This window comes from Carcharhinus amblyrhynchos, chromosome 4 (assembly GCF_965287045.1).
Source record: "Carcharhinus amblyrhynchos chromosome 4, sCarAmb.v2.hapA, whole genome shotgun sequence".
NCBI lineage: Eukaryota > Metazoa > Chordata > Chondrichthyes > Carcharhiniformes > Carcharhinidae > Carcharhinus > Carcharhinus amblyrhynchos.
The window spans coordinates 71,319,553-71,330,996 of record NC_137327.1 but is presented as its reverse complement, the minus strand read 5'-3'; the positions used below and the strand labels follow the sequence as shown (position 1 = coordinate 71,330,996).

General features: G+C 43.5%; 1 protein-coding gene across 2 annotated transcripts; it reads right to left on the bottom strand.

Annotated features, from left to right (window-relative positions):
- Positions 1 to 6,685: 6,685 nt before the first annotated feature.
- LOC145342631 (interferon-inducible GTPase 5-like) lies at positions 6,686 to 11,198 on the bottom strand. Of its 2 annotated transcripts, XM_080188176.1 has the most exons (4): positions 11,144 to 11,198; positions 9,662 to 9,825; positions 9,396 to 9,500; positions 6,686 to 8,625 (listed from the first exon to the last, which is right to left on the bottom strand). In XM_080188176.1, the coding sequence occupies exons 2-4, from the start codon at positions 9,679 to 9,681 to the stop codon at positions 7,410 to 7,412; spliced, it is 1,341 nt and encodes a 446-aa protein (XP_080044302.1). In that variant the 5' UTR covers positions 9,682 to 9,825; positions 11,144 to 11,198; the 3' UTR covers positions 6,686 to 7,409. The 2 variants fall into 2 exon arrangements, with proteins under 2 accessions (XP_080044302.1, XP_080044303.1); XM_080188177.1 differs by lacking the exon at positions 9,396 to 9,500.
- Positions 11,199 to 11,444: the final 246 nt, after the last annotated feature.

Here is an 11,444-nt window from a genome sequence, read left to right as displayed (position 1 = left end):
TCGGCTGAGAACTTCGATTTCATCTGGTTGAAGTGTGTAGTCCGACAAGTTGACAATAGACCTCCCTACGGTAGTGCTGTTTTCTACTGTGGTGCCGGGGCACGGGACACAGTGGACAGAGTACCCTTCGTCATCCAGTACTTCCCTGGAGCGGAGAAGCTACGACATCTTCTCCGTCTTCAACATATCATTGATGAAGACGAACATCTCGCCAGGGCCATCCCCACACCCCCACTTCTTGCCTTCAGACAATCACACAACCTCAAACAGACCATTGTTCGCAGCAAACTACCCAGTCTTCAGGAGAACAATGACCACAACACCACACAACCTTGCCACAGCAACCTCTGCAAGACATGCCAGATCATCGACACGGATACCATCATCACACGTGAGAATACCATCCATCAGGTACATGGTAAATACTCTTGCAACTCGGCCAACATTGTCCACCTGATACGTTGCAAGAAAGGATGTCCCGAAGCATGGTACATTGGGGAGACCATGCAGACGCTACGACAACGGATGAATGAACATCGCTCGACAATCAGTAAGCAAGACTGTTCCCTTCCTGTTGGCGAACACTTCAGTGGTCACGGGCATTCAGCCTCTGACCTTCGGGTAAGCATTCTCCAAGGCGGCCTTCACGACACACGACAGCGCAGAGTCGCTGAACAGAGACTGATAGCCAAGTTCTGCACACATGAGGACGGTCTCAACAGGGATCTTGGGTTCATGTCGCACTATCTGTAACCCCCGTGACTTGCCTGGGTTTGCAAAACCTCACTCACTGTACTGTCTGGAGACAATACACATCTCTTTAACCTGTGATAAGTGCTCCTTCCACACACATTGTCAACCACTTTAGGACTTGAACAGCAGGTTAGGTGTAAAGATTTGCATTCTAATCAGTAATCTCTAAACTGTCTGTGCTTTATATGCTCTGTCCGAGGCCAGAACTCTCCATTCACCTGACGAAGAGGGAGTCCCCTCGAAAGTTTGTGAGTTTACTATCAAATACATCGGTTGGACGAAAACCTGGTGTTGTCAGACTTTTTACTGTGCTTCTGACCTGTGCAGTGCTGTCACGGTGGACAGTATGTCATGCACACTTGGAGCCCATGCCAGGCAGAATGAGACTGTCTGGGACCAGTCTGTCACCACACCTGACTTCTCCAACAGTAAGGTCTCACAAGTGATAATTTCTCATTAGTATTGTATATTGGTAAAAAATGTACCTTTGTCTTTCTTTGTAAAATTTTAGATAATGTGCTTCATGAAATTATTGGGAAAGAGGCCTGGGAATCATGTTGCACTCACATAGAAGTCTACAAAGTTTATTTCAGAGTTTCAGACTTGGGTGGAGGGAGACAGGGTTGCCTCATCAGTACCAGCTAAGGTGCTGTTTTCATGCCATCACCCTGCCTCCTTGCTTTAGCAGAACAGAAAGTCCTCTGAACAAGGCCTCCCTGCCTCCCATGAACATCCTCACATTGGTCTCTACCTCCTCACCATGGTGCTTCTAAGACCCTGGTGTAGCTTGCTTAAAGGTTGCCAGTGCCAAATATTTCTCTTAGGCTATTGACTTCATGACTGTTGACACAGCTGCACTACCATAAATGATCATTGAACAGTAAGTTGCTACAGAAACACCCTTCAAATTCCTTGGACAAACACCCACCTCCCCCATTTCTGAAATACGCCCTTCAGCAAACAGTGTCACACACAGCTGTCCCTTTGAACCCACTGCAGCTCATTGGGACAGACACTAAACTCAGTGGAACCTACTTTAGCCTTGGCAGATCTAAGAATCCAGGTGGCCTACAGTTCATTGACAATCTCCTCCTCCAGGCTGCTGAGCAAGACAGGAAGTCCTCTTACTGAAGACTGATGGGAAGAGACTTGCTCAATGAATAAAATAAGGAAGTAGTGGAGGCAGTCAGCAGCTGTCCAGAGAACCTGGATCCATTACCAAAAGCAGATCAAAAAACCTCTTCACAGGATCAGTGTGACTGACAACATTAAGAACAGAAAAAATCAGAGCAGCAGTAGACCATTCAGCCCCTTGATCCTACTTCAGTGGTCAATAATATCTGAGGCTGGAGGCGCGCTGTTACTATTGAGAAGGCACAAAAGGGTTTTAGGCATTGATAAGGTATATAGTCAACTTCTTTTCTCAAAGGGAGGGGAGTCTAAAACTAGAAGGTACAGATAGGTTTAAGGTGAAAGGGGAGAAATACAAAAGGGTCCAGAGGGACAATTCTTTCCACACAGAAGGTGGTGTCTGGAATGAGCTGGCAGAAGCAGTAGTAGGGGCAGGTACAATTATGCCTTTTAAAAAAGCATTTGACAGTTACATGGCTAAGATGGGTATGGAAGAACATGGGACAAATGTGGACAATTGGGATTAATTTAGTGGTTAAAAACTGGGCAACATGGACAAATTGGGCCAAAGGACCTGTTTTCATGCTAAAAGCCTCTATGACTCTATGCGAAGCAGCAGGTAGGTTCATTTAATAGATGTTCACATTATAGTGTTCAAAACCCAACTGCTGGCAATCTGCGGAGGCCCAGATCATGTCACAGAGCGATCACATGACTATCCTCCGAAAAGGACCATGCCACAACACAATAACTCCCCAAATGCATGACAAAAAAAATTATGACTGATTTAAGGTGGCCTTAACTCTTTAATTTTCCTACCTGTCCCTCATAACATTGACTCTCTTGTCAATCAAAATTCCATCTAACACAGCTCTGAATATGTTCAATGACTCACCTTCCACTGCACTTTATGGACAAGTATTCCAAACACTCCCAACCCTCCAAGAGAAGACAGTCCTCCTCACTTCCACCTTATTTGATAGTGTGCCCTCTTGATCTAGATTGGCTATGAGGGGAAAAGTGTTTTCAGCATGGCACAGTCGGCCTGTGGAAAGGTTGCTGCTGAGTGGCAGAACGACACTGATCCTAGAAGCTGAAGCAAGCGGGCAAGGTGATGACATTGTGATTTCTATAGTCTGAATAATGAACCCATTCCATGCATTTCCACAGAAGAGGGCCCAGAATTTCAGAGAGAGGGCACAGATTGGTGGCAGTGTCCCCTAATTGTCATTCTAATAACCATGGAAGAACAGATGCTGCAGCTGGCTGGCTACCAGGAAGACTGCGCCATCACTGATGGTGAGGCTGGAGCACCCATGGAGGAACATGAGTCCCTGCAATAATGAGCCTAATGGGGATCAAGTGGAAATTACAAATGACAGTAACAAACAGGTGCCTAAGCTATAGGCTCTGTGGGCTTACATTGGAATGGTCAGTGCAGTGACAGGCAGCTATTATCTCCGGGTCATACCCCAATCTGAGGAGGAGGAAGAAATGGAGGGAGGTTCTCAGAGGGTGCACTATCCCACTCTTACTCTACACTCTCCACCAGCTCAAATACTGTCACCTCAGAGGGCACGAGGCAAGTTACAGAATTAGGGTCATCACCTGGTTTAAGCACTGTACGAATGTCAGAGCAGCAGTCTGCCCTCTGACCCTCAGAGGACTGTGGAAGACTTAACCAATGCTGATCCCCAGGCTGATGATGAAGCTCCAGAGCTGTGGCAAAAGAGAAAGTGCCTGGGGCTCTGCAGAACCCCCTCCCCTACCCCCCGCCCCACCCCACCCGACCCAATCTCAGGATCTGGTAGAGATTCCAGAAAAAGTGATTGGCTGCACTGACTGCGGAATGTAGAGCTTTGGTTCACTAGGTTGCTGGAGTTCAGAAGAAGATTTCATGATCAGAATTTTGTAAGCCTCCCTGGCATTTACAGCTTGCAGCATTCCAAGTGGAAGGAGAAGCAATCAAGCAGGGCTGCTTCATCCCAGATGGTGTTGAGCTTCCTGACTGTTATTTGAGCTGCACTCAGCCAGGCAAGTGGAGAGTATTCCAACGCACATACGCCTTGTAAATGGTGGGCAGGCTTTGGGAGTCAGGAGGTGAGATACTAACAGCAGGATTATTACCAATTGTGCATAAATTGTTTGCAATTAAATTTTGAAGAAACTTATTTGGCTTTTCATTGGACCTTCTCAAATGGTGAACAAAGTTAACATCTAGCTTGCAATCCATTGCACATAGATTGGTGTTCACATGTGACATCAATGACTAAACCTAACATCACCTAATTCCATTTTACAGTCCCTTCCCCTGCCACAAGTAAATTCCCAATCCAGCCAGAGCTTGAAGTTACACACTTTCCTAAAACAAACATGTCCAAGTCACCTTCTCATAAACCTTAATGTTCAAATCTTCCAGCATTTTCCATAGTCCGGTGACACACTGGTTAGCATTGCTGTCTCCCAGTGCCAGAGACCCGGCATCAATTCCGGCCTTGGGTGACTGTGTGGAGTTTGCACGTTCTCCCCATGTTTGTGTGGGTTTCATCTGGGTGTTCCGGTTTCTTCCCACAGTCCAAAGATGTGTGGGTCAGGTGGATTGGTCATGCTAAATTACTCCTTAGTGTTCAAAGAGGTGTAATTTAGGTGGATTAGCCATGGTAAATATGCAAAGTGTGGGATAACCTTTCGCAGAGTCGATGCAGACTCAATGGGCCGAAAGTCCTCCTTCTGCACTGCAGGGATTCTATGGTTTTATGGTTTTCTAATCTTGCTTCAATGTAACTCGTGAAAAAAAAATCCAGTACAATCATCAAGATGAAATGTTCAGCACTTATTGCATCAGTACATGGCGTGTGGATATTATCTGTCCAAGTTAGTGCATGATTGGCAACACTAATGTTGTGGCATCTCATTTAATACAGAATTTTCCACACACCTGTTTTCTAAACTGTGGCTTACAATACAACAAATCATGTCCATGTTTAGAATGTTACAATTAAATCGTTCATTTCTTTCACTTGATTCGATTACCAGCAGTCTTGAAAATTACCAATAAGCATAAGTTCTCAATTAATACAGCAAAATATCTTTAATTAATGTCAAACAATTTCCAGAGTTATTGGCTGGAATTTTCTGACCTTATCCACAGCTGTGATTTTCCAGGCCCGCTGCAGTGAGTGGAGTTTTGGCTGAACACCAAATTTTCCATTCTCGTTGGCTATGGGGGAAGGCCGAACGAGATCAGGGAATTCTGGCCATTCTCATCAACTAACAAGAAATGATACAAATGAATCAATGTCAATTAAATTAAATTGAACCAAAATAACTGCAATGGAGGAGAAGAAGACAACAGTTCACATCAGTAATATTAATCCATTGTTGATATCGGTGACATTGGCGCATATGAGGTTCCAGTGAGTTCATGTAACACTTTTCAATGCTTCTCCTGCCACAGTAACTGCTCTTCTGCTGCTATTTCAGGTCACTTTCCTCTTCCTCTTTCCAGCCAGCTGGAGCTAATGTATTGGTCATCATTCTGACAGTGAGTTTCACTCACTCTCTTGATCAATGTGTTGTCCATATAATGATGAGTGTCAGTGATGGCATCATTGCATGTCTGAAAGGTAGTGGCTGCTTTGGAGGATAGAGACACAAACCCCAATCAAAGAGTTTATGACAAATCAGAGCCGCATAGGGCATTGTTCCACAATGGAGTTGAAGTGATTATGTAACATTGTTCAGCATTGGCTGGAGGTTATTGATTGTTACTGTGGTACAACCCACCCCCCGCCCACATGAATCCTAATCCACCATCTGTAACATCTGCTTCTCTCCAATCAGTCACTGAGGATCAAGCGCCAATTTTGTTTGGTGGCAAACAGTACAGTAAATTTTGTGTTTATCTGGCATTTTACCAAGCCAAATTCTCGACTAACCGGAATTGCTGATGTTCTCTTAATAGTTGTCACTTTACCAACCAGAAGAAATTAGAAAGCTCTCCCATATATGTATATTACATTATTTTATACTTTAATTTTTGTTTGAATGTACAGTTGAAGGTTTGAAGCAAAGAATAATGTTCTTTACTTTAGGAGCATTCACATATTCATTCGTGTTACAAGTATTTTGCTGTCTTCCATTGGTAAAAGGACCTCCCATTATCTGGAATTTTTGCCTGACCAGCAAACCCATTTCTCGGGTATGCTGGAAGCAATGAAGAGTGATATTGGACGAGAAATGTTCATTTCTAGTCTCCACAGATGCTGCCAGGCCTGTTGAGTTCATTCAACATTTCTGTTTTTCAGATTTCCAACATTTGTAGTTTTTAGTGAAAATCTCAGCAATACTCAAAATACGTCATAAAAGGAATGATCATAATTAACATATTTCCTCTCATTCCCATTCCCGGAGGTTTTCCTGTTCATGGTTCTCAGCTCTTCACCAAGTTAGGATGATGGACAGTCTGCATGAAGGACAGTCAGTGTGAGGGACAGTCTGTGTGAGGGATCATCTGTGTGAGGGATGATAAGGATGATTCTATATCTAGGTGGTGTCTCTATGACAGGGAATCTGTGTTCTCACTGCTGACTACAGTCCGATGCTGGTGCCTCTTCTTTACTGTTCCATTCTTGGAATCTGCTGCTTCTTGGACAGAACAAGATTCATTGGACTGGTAGAGAATTTATCCCTTTTCAAACAGACACCGTTTGCTGCAGCAATGGTTCTAAAACCAGGACGGAGACAGATGTTCAGTGTAAGTGGATAATGGTTTAAAAACATTGGAAAATTGACTTCCTCTTAATAAATCGCTTTATTGTGTTCAGGGTGTGCCGGAAGAAAGACTGCATTGTTAACCTCATCACTGTTGGGAATAGAATTTGGCAATAAATGAGGCAGGAAAAAATAGCCAAATAATTTATCAAAAGGTGAACAAAACATATAATCCCAGTGCTTTTGACTCCACTATAGACCCAGGACCATCCATTTCAGTAATGATGCTGTTATGAATCAATCAGGGACATTGCAGAAAAGGGACTGGACATTGATGGATTCAGTGCCAATGAAGAATACAAGCATTTCTAACACAAGCACAATGGGCTGAATGGCCACTCCTATGGTCTGATTCTATAATTCTTGGAACAAGGCAAATTTCCTGGTATTGTGTTTAATGAAGGGAATTGTATGGATGTAGTGAATTTCTGATGTTGACTGGATTCCTTTAAAGTTCACAGGCGGGATTTTCCGGCTGCACTTGTCCCAAAACCAGAAAATCCCACTCGCGTTCAATGGACCTTCCTATGGTCCGCCCCTCACCCACTTCAATTCCTGTGGCAAGTGTAACGGGAAAATTTGCCTCCACAGCTTTTGGGTTCTCTCCTTAGATTACACCGAGACAAAATCTTTCACAAAACACTACAGCATGGAAATAGTTTCTTAAAATGGGCCAGTAAAAGGGAATATGAATGTCCAGTGTTAGACCCCTTTAATATATCAGCTATGGCATTGATTCATTGAATTGATGTTTACTTTGGATCATTTTCATCTGTCCCAAATGCAGCTTTCACCACTCTCCGTGCATTCTCTGTGAGATCATCCAGTGCTCCACTCAGCAACTTGTAGGTCATAAGAAATGATGATCCTGCTCCAAAAATGGATCCTACAACTGGGACGTGGTCAAGTACAAGCTCAAAACCAGACACGACAACAGCAGTGGCTCCCCATGCTAATCTGTTTATTATATCTGGAGTTATTTCACCCACCATGGGACCTTTCACCACAGCTTTCAGTTCTTCCACAGGTTTCCCTGCCTTCTTGGCCAGTCTTCGAAGGGAGGCATCATCCAAACCCAGGCATTTACGGAAATGTACGATTCCTCCAATCAGTATCCCAATATCACAACCAAGGGAGACTCCAGGAACTGGCACTGCTCCCAATACTCCAGAAAGTGATGCCAACATCCAAACTCGCTTCTTTAGCTCTTTCTTTTTCTTCTCCACAATTTCCAAGGTTAGGTTGGGAAGGGCCAAAATGTACACACTTCTCTTTAAACTGGGAAGATCATCTTCAAGAACTTTACTTAACCGGTCAAAATCATACAGATGCAGGTCAAATTTTGAAATCAGGAAAACTTGGGGTGATGAGATCCCTGCCTCTTGCAAGCTCGTGATACAGTAACTCCTGATGTTTTCCAATTCTTCCTCTTCCTTAAATTCCCTCCTTTCCCTTTTCACTGCATCAAGGTCAGTATCAATTTTAGGTCGAACGAAGTAGAATTTCTTCCCCAGCCGTTTAATCTCTTGAGCGAGTTTTACATCATTTTCTGTGAATCGAGGGTGCGAGATAATGATGAAGAAATCGTATTTTTTAAATTTCATTTCCTTTAGGTATTTGTTCGCTGGGAATTTCACTGTTCCAATTCCTGGCAGATCCCATAAAATAACATTTGGCAAACTGGGATGCTTGTATTCGGTTGGTTCCACTGTGGTTTCTTTGTTATCAACCTTAGCAGCACCCTTATCTTCGCTTTGAAGTCCTCTCATCGCATTGATGAAGGAGGATTTCCCTGTGCCTGCTTCTCCTGTCACTGCAATGTTCAGCTCTATGTTGTCCAGGTCATTAACTTTTTTCTGTATCAGCGGTGTTACCTTTTCCACCCCACCTGATTCAAAATTAGATTTCAGATTCTTCAGTTCATCCTCACTGAACAATGAAGTGTTTGAAGCTTCAGCACTTTGATCTCTGAAAGGAAACATTTTACATGATTTGCACCAATTGAAAATAACTCTTATTTACAACACATTGTCACATCTTCATAATGTCCTTACACATAGAACATGGAACATTACAGCGCAGAACAGGCCCTTCGGCCCACGAATTTGCGCCGACCAATTAAAAAGCAATGACCTTCTAACCTAAACCAATCCCTTTCCATCCATAAACCTATCCACGGATCTCTTAAGCGCCCCCAAACTAGGCGCATTTACAACTGCAGCAGGCAGGGCATTCCAATCCCTCACCACCCTCCGGGTAAAGAACCTACCTCTGACATCCGTCCTATAACTACCACCCCTTAATTTAAAGCTATGCCCCCTTGTGCTAGCTCTCTCCATCCGAGGAGAAAGGCTATCACTGTCCACCCTATCTAAACCTCTAATCATCTTGTATGTAAATCTTGTATGTAAACATCTCATTGAATCCTTTTGCAAAACAAGCACAATTGTCACGTAGCTTATTAAGACAGCTAATTTATGCACAGCAGATCCCAGAGTGAGCTATTAGATGAATGACCAGTTAAGTTGTCTTTGCGTGAAAGTTACCTTGCCCCTTTTTAATTATGGACCCTTTAAATATTGATCCTGAGATGCCCCAGCTAAGGGCAATCATCTGTTTCTCCAGACAGCAGCAACTACAGACTCAGCTCCCAGCCCTAATTCCTCTTCACCATCTATGAAACACCTTAGCCTGCCCTCAGTCTGACTGAGGCCTCCCCAGTGGTGCCTCTTACTTACTGATTGTGAGGCTCAGATGCATTGATAGGACTTGTGCAATGAGGGTTGGTTGAAGTCCAGACTAAGGGCCCTGTTTCTTGAGGCTTCACCTCCTCTGCTGAAGGGCTGAAGAAGAGGAGAGGTTAATGGAGGTACATGACCTGTAGAATTGCTCACGACATTCTCATTAATGTGCTGACATTGAGCAATGACAATATTTTGCAATAACAAGTTGTGATGTAACTAAAGGAACTGAAGAGATACATATGAGCAGTTTCTTGACCAACCTGGAGCTGGCTCCTCCCATCCTGCTTCTCTTTCTCTCGCTGCTTCCCTTGTGTTAGCGTCCAGTGATTCCAGACTTTCCTCCCCAAAAAGGGCGAGAGGGCAGAGGCTTGTGGCTCCTCCCCCTGATGTCACTTCTTTAACTTTGGTTATGTTGGGTTTTCTCCTTTGAGAGGAAAGTAGAGAGTGACTGTGAGTCGCAGAACTTTATTTACCATCAGATAAAGGACAAGACTGGTGTGAGGAATCATCTTTCATCAGGCTGTGAACGGGAGTAAACTGCAAAATTCCTAATGAAGGTTTTTCCATCTTTGCTAATTCAGAGTGTGAGGGAAGGAATATGGTAACAAAAATATTGAAATGTTTATGTTCTCATTCCTGAATTGAAGCACTTCAAGTGTGCATCTTGATCTCTGGAGAAAATTCTGAGTATCATTGCGCTTTCTTGTTGTGACAATTTGAAATGTTTTCGAACATCGCTTTCAGATATTTTATGAATAAAGTACATTGTTTGTAATGATAATAAAAGGACAGTTGGATGAGACCTGGGAAGAAGTCCTGTATGGAGACAATACGCATCTCTTTAACCTATGCTTAATGCTATCTCCACTCACGTTGTCTGGACCTTTAAGACTTGAATAGCAGGTTGGCTGTAAAGACTTGCATTCTAATCAGTATTCTGTAAACTGTGTGTGCCTTTATCTGCCCTTCTCTGATCTGAACTTTCCACTCACCTGACGAAGGCACAGCGTTCCGAAAGCTTGCGGGTTTACTATCAAATAAACTCCCTGGACTTTAACCTGGTGTTGTGAGACTTCTTACTGTGTTTACCCCAGTCCAATGACGGCATCTCCATAGAATGGGCATTACCAGTGATTTGCTGTGGCCCTTTTGACCGTGTGGTCAGAGGCAGCAGACGGTGTGTTATTCAGTGACTTTGTTACCCATGAAAGCAAGTCAATAGCCACTTTAAAACCGTTGAAAACAAATGTGTTCTTTTAAAAAGCTGGCAAAGCATTAAACATCCATGCAATAATATCGAACAAAGTACTTCCTTCTTCCAAATTTTTCATCAGCTCTGCAAAGTAGCAAAACATGACCTGATCTGCCCACATCGCAACCACCGAAAACGGAAAGTTGCTGAACTCCTCTATTCACTAACAGCATTCAGATTGAGCTTTATCTATCTCTGTTTTTATATGGTTTCCACTCCCCAATCCGATAAACATGCGGCCCGTCATTTCCTGCACTGTTTGTAAGTTTCACTTTCGCTGGCCGTCCTGAACCCTGAATATAAAACTTGCTTTTTGGCAACTTTTGAATTTTGAACACAGCCAGACCTTGCAAGGAAAGGGAACCTGATGGAGTGAAACACGCGCGAGTACAATCTTTAAAAGTTGTGCTGGAATTCTCTTCAAACCTGTTGAATATAATTCACCCTGAATTTTGACCACCGCGCCGAGTTTCAATGTCTTGATTGTTACCTGTGCGGCTCCTTGGCGAGAGGAGAGTGCTGATCAGGGAAATTCTCACTCTATGAACATCTCCGGACAGAGCGCTTCCGTCTCGCATTCGCGCTGGGAATACAGTCGTAATGAATACATAAAGTAACAGCTTTTCAATAAGTCAGTGGGTAGGTTCCTGCACAATATCCAATGACAATCAAAACCCTGGAAGATCACTCGTTACTAGGGAGAATTTGCTTTTCCATTTTCCAGGTTGTATGAATCACAAAAGGTGCTCACTCACTCACTCAACAGTTTGAAAACTGGATGCTCTGAGTCT

What these genes read in the sequence shown, in the direction of transcription:
- LOC145342631 (XM_080188176.1), bottom strand. Translation starts at nt 9,681, where the DNA reads ATGGGAGGAGCCAGCTCCAG. An exon ending in ATGGGAGGAGCCAGCTCCAG is followed by an intron (nt 9,501 to 9,661) that starts GTTGGTCAAGAA and finishes CCTCTTCTTCAG; the next exon opens with CCCTTCAGCAGAGGAGGTGA. An exon ending in GCATCTGAGCCTCACAATCA is followed by an intron (nt 8,626 to 9,395) that starts GTAAGTAAGAGG and finishes GTTTCCTTTCAG; the next exon opens with AGATCAAAGTGCTGAAGCTT.